At 41.0% G+C, this 16632-nt stretch overlaps 1 protein-coding gene across 1 annotated transcript; it reads right to left on the bottom strand.

The window, feature by feature from the left end:
* Window positions 1-1199: 1199 nt before the first annotated feature.
* Window positions 1200-16624, bottom strand: LOC139462202 (protein SPT2 homolog). Its single transcript, XM_071243777.1, has 6 exons — window positions 16449-16624; window positions 12667-12796; window positions 9034-11232; window positions 7898-8045; window positions 7186-7263; window positions 1200-5293 (listed from the first exon to the last, which is right to left on the bottom strand). The coding sequence occupies exons 1-6, from the start codon at window positions 16506-16508 to the stop codon at window positions 5188-5190; spliced, it is 2721 nt and encodes a 906-aa protein (XP_071099878.1). The 5' UTR covers window positions 16509-16624; the 3' UTR covers window positions 1200-5187.
* Between the last annotated feature and the right edge of the window lie 8 nt (window positions 16625-16632).

Genomic DNA, 16632 nt, shown 5'->3' with positions numbered 1-16632 from the left:
GCCAACCCTACCGCTGCCAGACATTAAAGGAATCGGTCTAATTCATCTCCGTCTTGTAGAAATTCACAGACTTACAAATTCAAATTTGTAAAGGTAGGTCAATAGGACTTGCGTGAACCTATTTCACCAGACCTCAGGGTTATAGCTTGTCCTGCTTGAATGAGACAAAATATACTATGTTTACATATTCTGTCAGTTTTATTCAGTGCCAATTGGTAGCAAATTAAAGCATTGGGAAATGGTTCAGATTATGGCCCTCAAATGCTACAAGTCAATGACGACTACCAATTTTGGATTTATGCTTGTCCTCAGCACAATTTAGTAGTCTCAGGTTAGCAGACCAGCGTGAATTTTGAAGGCTCAATTCACAGTTGTTTGAAGCAGCAATCAGCTGTATCAAACCACAGGTACACAGAGTCCACTTTAACCAGTGGTTGACAGCATGAGCAGCGACTGACGTTGCTGGGTCCAGTGACACAGTGCGACCACAGGCTCCTCATCAGCAGGCATAGCTACATTCTTGATTATCCTGTTGACCCAATCGCCAAGTTCGTCTGGCATCTGGATTGAGTGACACAATGCTAAAAATAGACAACGTCTTGTATAAGGATTCCCACACCCTTTTTCAGTTCTCAGAAAACATCTTTTCAAGCTCCTGATTCGTTTAACACAGAAGCTCACTGAGACGTGGCTGTGATTTTGAATGAGAATCTATGTTCAATTCCAAAGAGACATTTGGACTGTTAGTTGATTTCCAGCTCATGAAGAGCAGTCAAGTGGCCTAGTGGTTAAAGCGTTCGCTCGTCACACCAAAGACCTGGGATCGATTCCCCACATGGGTACAATGTGTGAAGCCCATTTCTGGTGACCCCCACCATGACATTGCTGGAAGACCCGTGAAGATTCCGGGGTAGAAAAGGTCTTCAGCAACCCATGCTTGCCGTAAAAGGTGACTATGCTTGTCGTAAAAGGCGACTAAAGGGATCGGGTGGTCAGGCTCGCTGACTTGGTTGATGCATGTCATCGATCCCAATTGCGTGGATCGATGCTCATGATATTGATCACTGGATTGTCTGGTCCAGGCTCGAATATTTACAGACCGCCGTCATATAGCTGGAATATTGCTGAGTGCGGCGTTAAACAACAAACCAACCAACCAACCAACCAACCAACCAAGTTAGTGGTAAGAGAGATGGAGAGGGTGACATTTCTTTCGAAACAGAACTATGATGACGAATGGGCCCAGGGTACTTATCAGGATTAGGAGATATATTCACAGGATTATCAAAGAAGTACTAAGAAGTGTTTCTGCTAATGAATACCAAGGTGACTCCAAACTTATATATCTATCAAACGTACATTAAAAACATTAAACAGGCAATCATAAAAGACTGTGCATACATAATCATATTTGAAGATATCTGAGGTCCTTACAAGGTGAAGGTCACTTGACAGAGATTTTACACTGTAATAATCAATAATACGTCATCATAATTATCATCATGATCATAATTCACATTAACATCATCCTACAATGTCTGCATAATGTACATGACAACAGTTGTACAACATGAGCATAATCACCATAGTGTAGAGGTACAGGTATTGCATAATGACGAGTTACGCTGACATCACGTTAAATAGACACCTTCAAAAATAATACAAACAGAATAAGAGCAGACTCAACACTGTGAGATATTAAACATATAGGTTGCACCAAAACGAAAATGTACAGATTGCGATACGATACAAGGACCCATTTGGGACCATATTATATGTTAACGATACAACGACCGTTTGGGACCACTTATATGTAATACGATATAACAGTTTGGGACCACTTATATGTAATACGATATAACAGTTTGGGCCCAATTTGTATGCATGATTAAATACATAAACACTTCTGCTAAAAAAAGTTTTACAAAAATAGAAAGAAAAAAATCTTTCTTTTTTTAATTGAAAACCCCCCCAAACAACTCTTCGGCATATGGAAGATGCATTGACAAGAAAGAATATGGCACTGTTTTCAATATGCTTTTGACTGATTACACAAAAGAGTGTATGTAGAGCAGGCTTAAATGTGACCAAACGACATTTTCAGTTTTCAGGAAATGTTTTCCTTATTTATGTCTGTAAGTCTTGGACTCGAGCTGATTCTCACAGTGAGATGTCGACGAAGAGTAGATGAAAACTCGGGCTATTTTGCTGAATACATTTTTGCTTCAGCACACAAGTTCAAAAGTTGAAGGTGACAGATAGACGGAAGACCAGTTTTTCCGACAACTTTCACAGCAATATCTTCAAGTATTTCTATTTCCAGTTCGCCCAAACCTTGACCCCTCTTTCCTAGCAATGCTGACCATGCTGACTGTGAAACAAACTAGGACATCACTTGGGGCGTGGAATTCTCCCTTCCGACATAGCATTTGAGAATAAATATACAGTAAACTAAGTTAATAACGAACACACTTATAACGAACTGACGGCTATGATGTACTTATTTTTTGTCCCGGCCATTGCTGTATATATGCTGTACATATGTTTATGATAAACTACAGTTATAACAAACTAAAATTAGTGGACCTTTTGAGTATGTTATAACCGTAGTTTACTGTCGTCATATTTTTTTCATAAAGCCAAATTTGTACAAATGTGTTGGATACACACAGACAATACTTATTTTATGAAAACTTTCATCAAGAATCTCAGTTTGGAATACCCCATTCCAGCTCAAGTTTGTTTTAGCACTTGACACGATAAATATATAAATACACTATATACAATGAATGCTTCAGGTAAACCACCAACACACTGTGTTTGTGTTGAACCAGAAGTTGCTTTTATACATATAAAGGTTGAAAACATCATGTACATAATCTTGAAATTCACTGAACTGAGTCATTCTGACGCTAGAATTGTATCTGTGGTTTCTGGGAGACAAAGAATCTGGGAATGACTTTTGATATGTTACGATGACAAAAGACAAGGGCGGTGGTGAGAAAAAGACTGGAGTCAAGCAAGTGGTTGCGGACAACGGCTCAATGTGTTTATATAACTTTAGGCTAAAAAAAATATAGTCTTGTTCTCAGGCACTGCTCATATCATCATAAATCTGGCCATATGTTTCCGTTTTAATTCAATTTTCCAAAAAACTTTAAAATCCTAATACTTAATAACAATGCGGTCCAATATTGCACACAGTTACTTCTCTTTACATGGGCACTGTTTTACTGTGCGTCCCGTGTTATGGTCATGGCGGCAGTTTGTATGCTTGTTCATGCAGGGAGACCCCTTGCCAGGTTGATGGTACACAACTGTTTATTTGGTTACATACTAGTTTGACCAAGCAAAAAAAGACAAAAAACGCTGACCGCCCGCACTATACTTTCAGTAAGTAAAGTAAAGTAAGCAGAGCTCCAGATAAGCTGCGTATCTGCTTAAAATACGCATCAGAAATGCAGAAATACACTATAACATAAAAACCAAGCACATCAAATACGCCAATAACATTACTGATACGCTACAAAAATAAAACTTGAGCGTATCATCAAAATATTGTGAAGTAACCCTGCGTATTTAATTTGCAAATCAGCAACTTATTTTGAAATTATAAACGGGCATTCCGTCAACCTTGCCAAACTCCATGATGACAGTTACATCATGATCATTTGCCATCACACTTTCTTGTGGAAGTATCGTGGTATCGTCCCATAAAGCTCTCTAACCCACACAACACCAGTTTGCACGGACTAGATAAATAGTGTTTTTAAATATTTAACTTAAATACCCACATGTGTAAAAACTAGTGGGTAACAGAAATTTGAATACCCAAATAGAATTACTGATACCCAATGATTCTAAAATGCATGGGTAAAATACCCACAACACCAAAAGCTTATCTGGAGCTCTGAGTAAGGCAAGTTATTGCCTGAGAATCAATTCTTTTACTTTTTTAAGCCTTCACAGCATCCCTGTATTATCGTGGTTGGGGTCACACAAACTAGTTTCACACGTAGTGGACAAACATGGGTCATGACGTCTTGGAGCATGATGAGCTTGCTAGTGACAAGATCTACAAATCTCTACGTTTGATGGCTTGAACATATTCCTAACCACAAAGGTCAAGGCCTGTACAGTAAAATAGACATGTAAACATCGAAAAATATATTTTTCCCACTTCTTTCATTACTTATGAGTGGATGAGTGAGAGGCTCTGGTCCTTTGACGACAAACACATGATGAACCCTTCTAACGATTCTATAGGACTCATTTCTTCATCTTAGCTTGCTATCATTTGCATCTTCATCTGATAAAATCACCGTAATAAATAACTGCAGTACTTTTCTTAATCAGCTGCACATACAATATCTTAATATTTTTCACTGGTTAATTAATTAATATATCTGAGGTTTTTATCTTCATCATGGACACCTATTTTATCTGAGCTCCGTCTTCATCACTGACATCTACGTTATCCCAGTTATCTGAGGTTTTTATCTTCATCATGGACACCTATTTTATCTGAACTGCGTCTTCATCGCTGACATCTAAGTTATCCCAGTTATCTGAGGTTTTTATCTTCATCATGGACACCTATTTTATCTGAACTCCGTCTTCATCACTGACATCTACGTTATCCCAGTTATCTGAGGTTTTTATCTTCATCATGGACACCTATTTTATCTGAACTCCGTCTTCATCGCTGACATCTACGTTATCCCAGTTATCTGAGGTTTTTATCTTCATCATGGACACCTATTTTATCTGAGGTCCGTCTTCATCACTGACATATATGTTATCCCAGTTATCTGAGGTTTTTATCTTCATCATGGACACCTATTTTATCTGAGCTCCGTCTTCATCGCTGACATCTACGTTATCCCAGTTATCTGAGGTTTTTATCTTCATCATGGACACCTATTTTATCTGAGCTCCGTCTTCATCACTGACATACATGTTATCCCAGTCCAATTGTTGTCATTGACACCTAATTCAGGGTTCCAGAAGCAGCAGTAACACCAACGTTTTGCAAGTTTCGTGTACATCACCATTGTCATATTTCATCAGTTCGCAATAACATGCTAAAGTTATGTTCTTCATCTTCAGTTAATCAACAGTTCTGTTAGCCTTCATCCACAGGTTTCTTTGGTTTCTGTCTTTCATCGGCATCAGTCGAGCCGTGTGTTATCTGCGTTTCGTCTTCATCTTCTTCTTCATCATGGCCTTCTTCTGCAGCTCCTCCTGTTCCTGTTTCATGTCTTCCAGGTCCTCCAGCAGCCCCATCTTGGCACTGAAGCACACAGAGCACACGTGTAGCAGGATTATGTCACACCATAGCACACAGAGCACATGTGTCATCACGATTATGTCACACCATAGCACACAGAGCACACGTGTCATCACGATTATGTCACACCATAGCACACAGAGCACGCATGTCATCACGATTATGTCACACCATAGCACACAGAGCACATGTGTCATCATGATTATGTCACACCATAGCACACAGAGCACATGTGTCATCACGATTATGTCACACCATAGCACACAGAGCACACGTGTCATCACGATTATGTCACACCATAGCACACAGAGCACGCATGTCATCACGATTATTTCACACCATAGCACGCAGAGCACACGTGTCATCACGATTATGTCACACCATAGCACACAGAGCACGCATGTCATCACGATTATGTCACACCATAGCACACAGAGCACATGTGTCATCACGATTATGTCACACCATAGCACACAGAGCACACGTGTCATCACGATTATGTCACACCATAGCACGCAGAGCACGCATGTCATCACGATTATGTCACACCATAGCACACAGAGCACATGTGTCATCACGATTATGTCACAACATAGCACACAGAGCACATGTGTCATCACGATTATGTCACACCATAGCACACAGAGCACATGTGTCATCACGGTTATGTCACACCATAGCACACAGAGCACGTGTCATCACGATTATGTCACACCATAGCACACAGAGCACACGTGTCATCACGATTATGTCACACCATAGCACACAGAGCACACGTGTCATCACGATTATGTCACACCATAGCACGCAGAGCACATGTGTCATCACGATTATGTCACACCATAGCACACAGAGCACACGTGTCATCACGATTATGTCACACCATAGCACACGTGTCATCACGATTATGTCACACCATAGCACATGTGTCATCACGATTATGTCACACCATAGCACACGTCATCACGATAATGTCACACCATAGCACACGTCATCACAATTATGTCACACCATAGCACATGTGTCATCACGATTATGTCACACCATAGCACACAGAGCACACGTGTATCAAAGCTATCATAACAGTTCAAATCTATGACTTCACTTACATAGAAACACATGTGATGGAAAAAATGAAACATAATACCAGTAATCATATGTGCCCTAGGGTCATATAACGTCACAGTGTATTGTTTCTGTCATCCGGGGCGGCATTGTTGACGTCATAGATTCTTATTGAGATGTGAGGTCGGAATGATGTCACACAAGAAACAACGTCATAGCTGAAGATTGTTGACGTCATTCAACAAATTGTGGTTCTGCTGCTGTTGCGACGTGCTGTCGCAACACTAAAGTTCGTCTTTGTATGTAGATATCTTCTTCGGTAATATATAGAACATTATATTCTTCTCCATGTCAGACTATGTTTACGACACTCATGTCTAAGTTCCGGTATTTCCCGAGGATGAGCGACTCGTAAACATAGCGAGTGAGTGAGTTGGGTTTAACGCCGCTTTTAACAGTATTCCAGTTATATCGCGGCGTGTCAGCTTAATGTGGGAGGAAAGGCCGAAGTGATGCAGGTCTCAGACGTTTACCACTTCGGTGAAACCCACGAGCACGGGATTGGTGCTGACAAACCTAGAAACATAATCGGGGCGAACCGGGATTCGAACCCACAATCATAGGTTTCTGGCGTGCCCAAGGGACGCAACTCTGCACAGCGAATTGCGGCGCCTTAGACGACTGGGCCACCCGTGCCCCCTCGTAAACATAGAATGACATGAACACTCATATAATACCCTCTAATTATTACCCTTAATTGCTCAAGTGTAACAACTGTTTTATATTTGCACTTGAAGGTAAACAATTCTCAAATTTGAGGCATCACTCACCTCCTTGCCTCCTCCTTCATCACCGTGGCGTAGTTGCTCTCCATGCAAGCCAGGTCATCATCCCTTATATGGTCATACCTGCAACACAACCCAATACATCAGTACTTATCTGTGTTTGTCTGCAACCCAAGACTACCGAACATGCTCAGACAAGTAAACAACTACTGATGGTATAAATAGTTGGTTGGTTGGTTGGTATGTTGTTTAACGCCACACTCAGCAATATTCCAGCTATATGGACCAGACAATCCAGTGATTAATATCATGAGCATCAATCCACGCAATTGGGATTGGTGACATGCATCAACCATGTCAGCGAAACCCGACTACCCGATAGTCGCCTTTTAGGACAAGCATAGTCACCTTTTCGGCAAGCATGGGTTGCAGAAGACCTATTCTACCCCGGAATCTTCACGGGTCGATGGTATAAATAGTCTAAGTGAGTGAGTGAGTGAGTGAGTGAGTGAGTGAGTGAGTGAGTGAGTCGGACAAGTAAACATCTGCTGATGGTATAAATAGTCTAAGTTAGTGAGTGAGTGAGTGAGTGAGTGAGTTAGAGCGGATGAGTATTTCAGTTGTATAATTGGTTAACAGTTTCATGAGTGAGTGAGTGAGTGAGTGAGTAAGTGAGTGAGTGAGTGAGCGAATAAGTGGGTGAGTATTTCAGTTGTATCATGGCGTAACAGTTTCATGTGGAAAAGGAATCACTCACTTGCGCTTGTCGTATCCGAAGATCTGTCGGATGTACTTGGAGTAGTCCAGACTGGAAGGATCGTCCATATCTTCGTCATCATCAATGAAGCCATCCATTTCTTCATCCTCTTCACTCTCGCTGTCTATCACCTGGCGCTTCCTCTTAGCTGTAACAAAGCAACAACATACGATTGCAGGTGAAAGAAGCAACACTGTGTCTGCTGTGTGATATTTAGTGTTCTGATAGTCGTCAATGGAGGTGTCATCAGATCCTTATGCAGAGAGGTATCGTATTGGAGGCTAATAGTACGCTGCATATTACTAACGCACCAACTCCACACCCCTAAGCACCCTCAAGCACTACATTACAACCAGGGTCAATGCACATGATTTAATTCTCAGCTCCCTGGGGAGCTGCCAGTGAGGAACCGAGCTGCCAGTGCTGCCAGTGTGGAACTAGAAGATTAACAGTCACATAACCATAACCATGATTGATCTAATCAGTCCATGGATCTTGACTGATTGGCAAAATACCTACATGACAAAGTAATACCACACCTAAAGTTTGTGGTCTTTGTTTCAAGGCTGTCCCTCAATTAGACAAAAAACTTTGTCATCCGGCAGCCATGAGCGTGGCTCCCAGCCAAGCTGGCCTATCAACAACTTAACACTTGTCATCATGTCAATTAGCGTCTCCAGTAGACTAACATCTAGTGTCTGAAATGAATATAGTTTACCCCAAAAATAGTTGTTAAATTATAGCTACTAAATATAATAAAAAGGAGCCCAGAGATTTCCTTCATTTCCTGATACTGCAGTGATCTAGACTTGCCAAACATGGACTTGCATGAGCTGTATTGGATATATTTGTTTCAGGGTCTGTATTAGCATTATAAATACGAAGCAATATGTAAAGTGCACAGAAAGGTTTGCATTAGGCTCGACTGTTTCAGATCAAGAGCGTTTGTTTATAAACAAGAGAAATGTCCGGTCATATGATATGATGGTCAGTCGACAGTTCAACCAATGACATCACAATGGTCTGCAAAGCATTGTGATGCAATTTCATTGCTGAGATATCTCCTATAATAATAATAATAATAATAATAATAATAATAATAATAATAATAATGGCTGAATAAAACGATCACTTACTGATTGGACGTTTGGGATTATTTTTTTTAATTTCTCCCACTATTCTGTCAAATGGATTTGTTGCCATTGGTGACGATGGTGGTGATGGCGAGGACGGTCCACACACCAGAACATTTTCATGTGCATCATCATACTGCTGTCGTGGTTTCTTTCCCCCGTGTCCACGTTCATCCACTCGATGTCTCTCTCTCGACAGCTGCTTCGCCTGTTCCCTGTGCTTGTCTTTGGAGAACTGTTGGGGGCTGTCTCTCTGCTTGTCACGTGATACCTGTTCACGATACTTATCCTTGTTACCTTGACCTTTTGATGGTCCATTGTCATATTTATTCTTGGAGATGGGAGCTTTGTATTTGTCTCGAGATACCTGTTGACTCTCACGATGTTTGTCTCGAGACATCTGTTGATTTTCACGATATTTGTCTCGAGATACCTGTTGATTTTCATAATGGTTGTCTCGAGACATCTGTTGACGCTCCCGATGTTTGTCTCGAGACACCTGCTGACTTTCACGATGTTTGTCTCGAGGCACCTGCTGACTTTCATGATGTTTGTCTCGAGACACCTGCTGACTTTCACGATGTTTGTCTCGAGACACCTGTTGTTGACTATCTCGAGATTTGTCCCGAGACATCTGTTTGGAACTGTCTCTATGTTTATCCTGCTTCATCTGCTGAGTGTTTTCTCTATGCTTGTCACGAATCATTGGTTGCGGACTTTCTCTATGTCTCTCTTTGTGCTTACCATTATTCATTGTTCGATACTTATCTGAATGTTTCTCACTGTTTTGGCTCTTCATCTGCTTATGTTTGTCTGCCATTCTTGAATCATATTTGGAACTATTTTCATGTCTATCAAAATGTCCATTAGAATGACTAGAGCCGTGAGCACTTTTAGAATGGGATTTAGTAGATGTTTGTTCCCTCATGCTCTGCGACTTCACTGAATGTGACACATGCTTGGAATTCACTGTGTGTGGAATTTTCGAACCAGATAACTTTGAACTAGAAACCGACGACTTTGAACCGGAAAACGAATGAGACATTTTCGAATTGACAGCGGGGGATGGACTTGACTTATGAAAACTAGATGAGCTGAAACTTTTGGACAATGATTTCGAATCTTGATGTTTCCGTGGTGCCTCAAGAGGATCCTCATCAGAAATGTCTGAAAAGGATTCGGAATCTGAAGACACAAGAGGTGGTGGAGGAGGAGGTCTCCCCTTGCCATACTTCAACCAATCCTTGTATTCCTGAGTCTGTTTGCGAGCCTCCCTATCCTTCTCCTCCTGTGTCATCGGCCTCTCGTCCTTCTTCTTCTTTCCCACTGCCTTGGCTGCCGACTTGTCTTCTTTCGGAACATTCTGTTTTTCTTCGGCCATTTTCAGAAGTGATGAGAAATCTAAAGGTGCTCCCATTGGTTTCGGTCTCTTTTTCATAATTGGCGGTTTAGGTTTCTTGACGGGCTCCGTTTTGACTACCGGTGGGATAATCTTTTCAGAGCGTTGTTTCTCTTGACGTTGTTTCTCTTGGAGTTGCTTCTCTTGACGTTGTTTCTCTAACAACCTCTCTCTCTGCTGTTGCCTTTCACTATTATCTTTTGAAGAATGGAACTCCTTTGGTGACGTAAATTCTTTTGATTTTACGTCTTTAGATATCTTGAACTCTTTAGAAGACTTAAACTCTTTTGCCGCAAGCTCTCGAGACATTTTTCTTTCTTCCTTTTCTTTTCTCCTCTGCTTTCGTTCAGCCCTCTCTTTTTCAGCTCGAGCTCTAGCATCTTTCTCGTCTGTAATTTTCCGATTGATCTCCTCGACCTTCTTCCTCATTGCATCTTCTTTTTCTTTACGAATTATGGCTTCCATTTTGGCCCAGGCAGCATTTTGGGCTGGCACAGCTGTTCGAGGACCTTTGAACGTATATTGCATCTGTTCAACATCTTTGGTATAGTCGTACGCTGGTTCACTACTTTCAACAGCGGGTTTGGCTTTTACCGCTGTCAATGTGTTTTCCTTCTTCGCCTTGTTGTGCGTTGATTCCTTCTTCTCTTTGTTTTTATCGCCTTTCTCTTTTTTTCCGGAACCTTCATCCTTCTCTCCATCTTTGCTACTTGAGCTGCCCTTCTCTGGGACCTCTCCACTCTTAGGGATGCGGAAGATTTTTTTCTTTTCAGCTTCCCTCAATTCTTTTTGTCTTCTTTTTTCTGAAATGAGATATGTATGGTGGGTTAGACATTTTACCTCTAGCTGACATCATTAAGTTTCAAATTAATCAATTTCCTCGTTGATCAATAAGTTTTAGATTACAAGCATAGAATTAATTATGAAATCTGTGATAAATTTTAATGAAACTGTTCAGTACACAAGCACTAATCTGGGGGGGGTTTTGGTTAAAGAGTGTTTAGGATTTGGTGTTATATCCTTTCAAAGGCCAAAACTTGTTGAACATAATGATTTTTTAGGTTACAAAACACTGGTATGTTTTTTCGGGAGAACTGCCAATCCGGGATTAAACATAATGAAATATTAGTTCTCACAGGACTGTCTTCCTGTTAGAAGTGCCAGACATTTATGAACATATAGTCATGTCTGAGATTAATAACTTCAGAAGATTATATTCAGCCTTAACCACAATGACACGTGCACATTGACATGGACAATGGCAGGAACAATAGGGGTCATATTCAGGCAGTTGGACTGTGAGATCCAAGACACTGACATGTACCCGTTGACATGGACAATGGCAGGAACAATAGGGGTCATATTCAGGCAGTTGGACTGTGAGATCCAAGACACTGACATGTACCCGTTGACATGGACAATGGCAGGAACAATAGGGGTCATATTCAGGCAGTTGGACTGTGAGATCCAAGACACTGACATGTACACATTGGCATGGACAATGGCAGGAACAATGGGGGTTATATTCAGGCAGCTGGACTGTGAGATCCAAGACACTGACATGTACACATTGACATGGACAATGACAGGAACAATAGGGGTCATATTCAGGCAGTTGGACTGTGAGATCCAAGACGCTGACATGTACCCATTGACATGGACAATGACAGGAACAATAGGGGTCATATTCAGGCAGTTGGACTGTGAGATCCAAGACGCTGACATGTACCCATTGACATGGACAATGGCAGGAACAATGGGGGTTATATTCAGGCAGCTGGACTGTGAGATCCAAGACACTGACATGTACCCATTGACATGGACAATGACAGGAACAATAGGGGTCATATTCAGGCAGTTGGACTGTGAGATCCAAGACACTGACATGTACCCATTGACATGGACAATGGCAGGAACAATAGGGGTCATATTCAGGCAGCTGGACTGTGAGATCCAAGACACTGACATGTACCCATTGACATGGACAATGGCAGGAACAATGGGGGTTATATTCAGGCAGCTGGACTGTGAGATCCAAGACACTGACATGTACACATTGACATGGACAATGACAGGAACAATGGGGGTTATATTCAGGCAGCTGGACTGTGAGATCCAAGACACTGACATGTACACATTGACATGGATAATGACAGGAACAATGGGGGTTATATTCAGGCAGCTGGACTGTGAGATCCAAGACTATACTCAGCAGTAGCCACATATCATGTACACACCTTTCTCGTGTCGTTCTCTGGCCTTCTCATCCTGTAGCTTCTTGAGGGTGTCCGATTTTCCTTCTTTTGATTTCCTGTCTTCTTTCTTTGCCGAGGACAGAGTGGTTGAAATCTGTGCACTGTTTTCAAACTGAAAATAGACAAGCATGCAGACCACTACAGTTACTACCAGATAAACAACAAACAAACCTACTCCTGTATGAACAACACACTTCCCTACATGACAGGCATTGAATGCTGCACCACCATAGGAACTCAACAACACAACGCTTTCATCTATATTAATACAGAACTTTGCAAGTTGTAAAAATTATATCCGTGAATGAGTATGGTTTTACGTTGCTTTTAGCAATATTCCGGCAATATCACGACTGGGGACACCTGAAATGGGATTCACACATTGTACCCATGTGGGGAATGGAACCTCGGGGTAGGCGTGACGAGCGAACGCTGTAACCACCAGGCTACCCCTCCATCCTGGAATCATATGAGTGAGTGAGTTGGGTTTAAAACCGCTTTTAACAGTATTATTACAGTTATATCACGGTGTGTCAGCTTAAACCTAGAAACACTTCGGTGAAACACACGAGCACGGGTATGGTGCTGACAAACCTAGAAACATAATCTGGGCAAACCAGGATTCGAAAAACAACAAACATAGGTTTCTGGCGTGCCCAAGGGATGCAACTCTGCAAAGCAAATAGCGGGCGCCCTAGACGACTGGGTCACCCGTTCCCCCTAGAATCATATGAAAAAGAGAAATTTCACAAACTGGTATTGACTGATACATGGGCTTGGAGTCGGATCATGAACGGATGTTATCAAAAAATGTTAAAATAAACTTTTTCACACAATTTTTGGAGTCATATCTTATTCAATTTACTGGAGTGCCTTCTGGTCATTGAGCATGCTAAAGCAGACAACTCTTCTTAGGCAATTGCACAGCCCAAGATCACTTGGACCTGAAAAGATCCGGGTCAGAATAGGTCTCAGCAACCCATGCTTGTCGTAAGTGGCGATAATGCTGGTCGTAAGAGGTGATTAGCGGGATCAGATTGTCAGACTCGCTGACTTGATTGATGCATGTCATCGTATCCAAGTTGTGAGGATAGATGCACATGATATCAATCTCTGGATTGTCTGTCCCAGGCTTGATTATTTACAGACCGCTGCCATATACCTGGAATATTGCTGAGTGCAGCATTAAACAAAAAAACAAACAAGATCACTGGAACAATTGAGTCTCGGTGTGGATGCTCTGTGAATGAAGAGGAGCAACAATCACAAAAGCATGATGTTGTGAGGCAGGTGATTTGATTCCTGCCTGTTTCACATCTACAATGAAACAACCGTCATCAATCCACCTGATACAACCTGGAACACTCTCTGATATCACCATATTATTAAACTTAGAAATGAGATTGTATTTGAGATTTTGACACTGTGGTATATTGCCATTGTGAGTAGTGTTAGAGTAAATAGTATCAGCTAGATGATGAAGTGATGTCTGACTGCATGTACTGCCACCATGATAGAACAATAAACCTGTGATGGTATCCCCAATTCTTCATGGTTATAGATCATTACGGAGAATAACGTATTCGACGCAATAAGCGCCCAGGGCGCTCTCAAAATTAGAAATGGGGGGGCTCTTAATAGAATGTTATTTTGGTGAAAAAAAAACAGCCTTGAAAGAAAACTTTCATGGTTTATACGACAGATATATTTTTCCAGAATTTAATTGGGTATTATACGCGAATAAATAAGTCTTTTGTATATTGATCAATCGGAAGGGGTGCTAATTGGGATTGTTCACCAGCAAATAAATTAGTAAATATCGCCGTGGGCGCTTATTAGAGCAGGGCGCTTATTACGTCGAATACGGTATGAGAACAATATGGAGAGATTTGACAGTTTAATGCTGCAGTCATCAGTATGCAAGCTTATTATTTGGTGGCCTGAAAATAACCAAGACCAGTCTCCGTTAACCCCAATGGCTGTTGTGGCACAATTTGGCTGACTAACTCTCAACATTATCTATACTGAACTAATAATGGGAGGCAAACAGACCCAGCGCTTTCATTACCATGATTACAGGACAGAATGAACTGCTTTGCATTTGTGAAAAAATTTGTTTGTTTGTTGTTTAATGCCGTACTCAGCAATATTCCAGTTATATGACGGCGGTCTTACGACTAGTGTAGTCGCCTTTTCTGGCAAGCATGGGTTGCTGATTATGCTGAAGACGTATTCTACCCTGGATCTTCGGGATTGAAAAATACATAGCTGTAAATAATCGAGTCTGGACCAGACAATCCAGTGATTGACATCATGGGCGTCGATCTACGCAATTGGGATCGATGACATGCATCAAACAAGTCAGCGAGCCTGACCACCCGATCCCGTTAAGTCGCCTCTTACGACAAGCATAGTTGCCTTTTACGACAAGCATAGGTTGCTGAAGACCTATTCTACCTGCTCTTCACGGGTAAAGAAATTCCATTTCCATCCTTATTATCTTAGCTACCCCTTTACTTTCTTCCTGTGATAGTTCTTTCAGGATGCAGCACTAAAAGTGTCCCCATTAAAATTAACTGCTCCCAGTCTGAACTTAAAGTAGCTGTAACATGTGGTATCTAGGGATGGGACGATACACCAATTGTGCGATCTGATACATATCAGGATGCTTCAAAGCCCACTGAAGACATCAAAGTGTTCGCATCTTGTCGCTGAAGTCATGTTTCAATTAAGCTACACAAAGTAAGATATCAAATAAGTAAACAAAACTTACCTTAAAACTTACTTTGTCACTTATTCACATTTTACTAAAACTTGATAATATTGATTTGATGATAATTGTGCATCAGAACAATCGTATGAATCGATAATGTATCGGCTGCGTTTGTAAACTTCTTTTCCTGTAATGTCATGTGACTGATCATGTGTGCATCTATTTTTAACTTGAATGTAATGAAGTGGCTCGAAATCATATGACGGTAACAAGATGGCGTCTGATCGACAAGGCCTTATCTCAACAAAATTAACAAGACATGATCATTTGACCATCCAAGTGTGAACAGAAATAAATATTCGCAACAAGACTTCATTTTAGTGTATTGGGATTGTTATTAGACACATCATGAGAAATACTTTTTCGGGGGTCGAAAACCAATAACACGAGGATACAATTCTGTAGGATTTATGATATTACATGCATCATGCATAGTCTGCAATGTTCTCGACATAAGCATGGTAACATCAACATAAGCATGGTAACATCAACATAAGCATCGTACACTGTTTTTTCTCATCAACATTTTCAAATTGACATATCTAATTTTCATAATCAGGTCATATGATGATTTTGCATGTTTAGAGTGGACATGACAACTGTTCCAATGCTACAATCATCATTCTTTTTCACTACCTAGAAAATCAGAATTTTACTTTGAGTTGAGCCTGTAAAAAAATAAAAAACAACTAAAACCAAAAACTTAAAGTGTTTTTCGTTTTTTTCATTTTTGGTATCTAAAAATATCCACACAATTTTCTTAGTTATCTAACAGCATGTCGATGATAGTATGAGGAAAGCGTGTTGAAGCCAATTTTATACTTTCTTTAGATTTGGTCAGATAAACCCATTGCTCCACACGAGCATCGAACCTGTCACAGATGGTGGACTGCAAAGTCCCACTCAGCAAATTCCCCCTCCCACACCCACGGTTCTGGATAATATGGCCGTATGCAGCTGGTTCGGGAGGCTGGCGTTTCTTTACATTTACCTGATGTTTTGAGTTTTTTTCGTTATCAGCGGCAAGGGACATCAAGTACTTGAAGTCCATGTTGATACAATATCAAACCATATCTCCAAAGACTATCCAATGACCTTTCATTGAATATAAAATTTCTGTTGCTTTCTGGGGCAAGTGCTTCTTGTTGACGTTTTCAGATCCGAGTACACGCGAG

Source organism: Haliotis cracherodii, unplaced genomic scaffold (genome assembly GCF_022045235.1).
Source record: "Haliotis cracherodii isolate W230 unplaced genomic scaffold, xgHalCrac1.p SCAF_15, whole genome shotgun sequence".
In the NCBI taxonomy this organism is placed as follows: domain Eukaryota; kingdom Metazoa; phylum Mollusca; class Gastropoda; order Lepetellida; family Haliotidae; genus Haliotis; species Haliotis cracherodii.
The sequence above is the reverse complement of the archived record's forward strand: the minus strand, read 5'-3'. Positions and strand labels throughout refer to the sequence as shown.

Coding starts and splice junctions, on each gene's coding strand:
- LOC139462202 (XM_071243777.1), bottom strand. CDS start 16,508: ATGGACTTCAAGTACTTGATGTCCCTTGCCGCTGATAACGAAAAAAAC. Junction 11,233..12,666: donor CAGAGAACGACACGAGAAAG/GTGTGTACATGA, acceptor ATCTCATTTCAG/AAAAAAGAAGACAAAAAGAA. Junction 8,046..9,033: donor TAATCCCAAACGTCCAATCA/GTAAGTGATCGT, acceptor GCTTTGTTACAG/CTAAGAGGAAGCGCCAGGTG.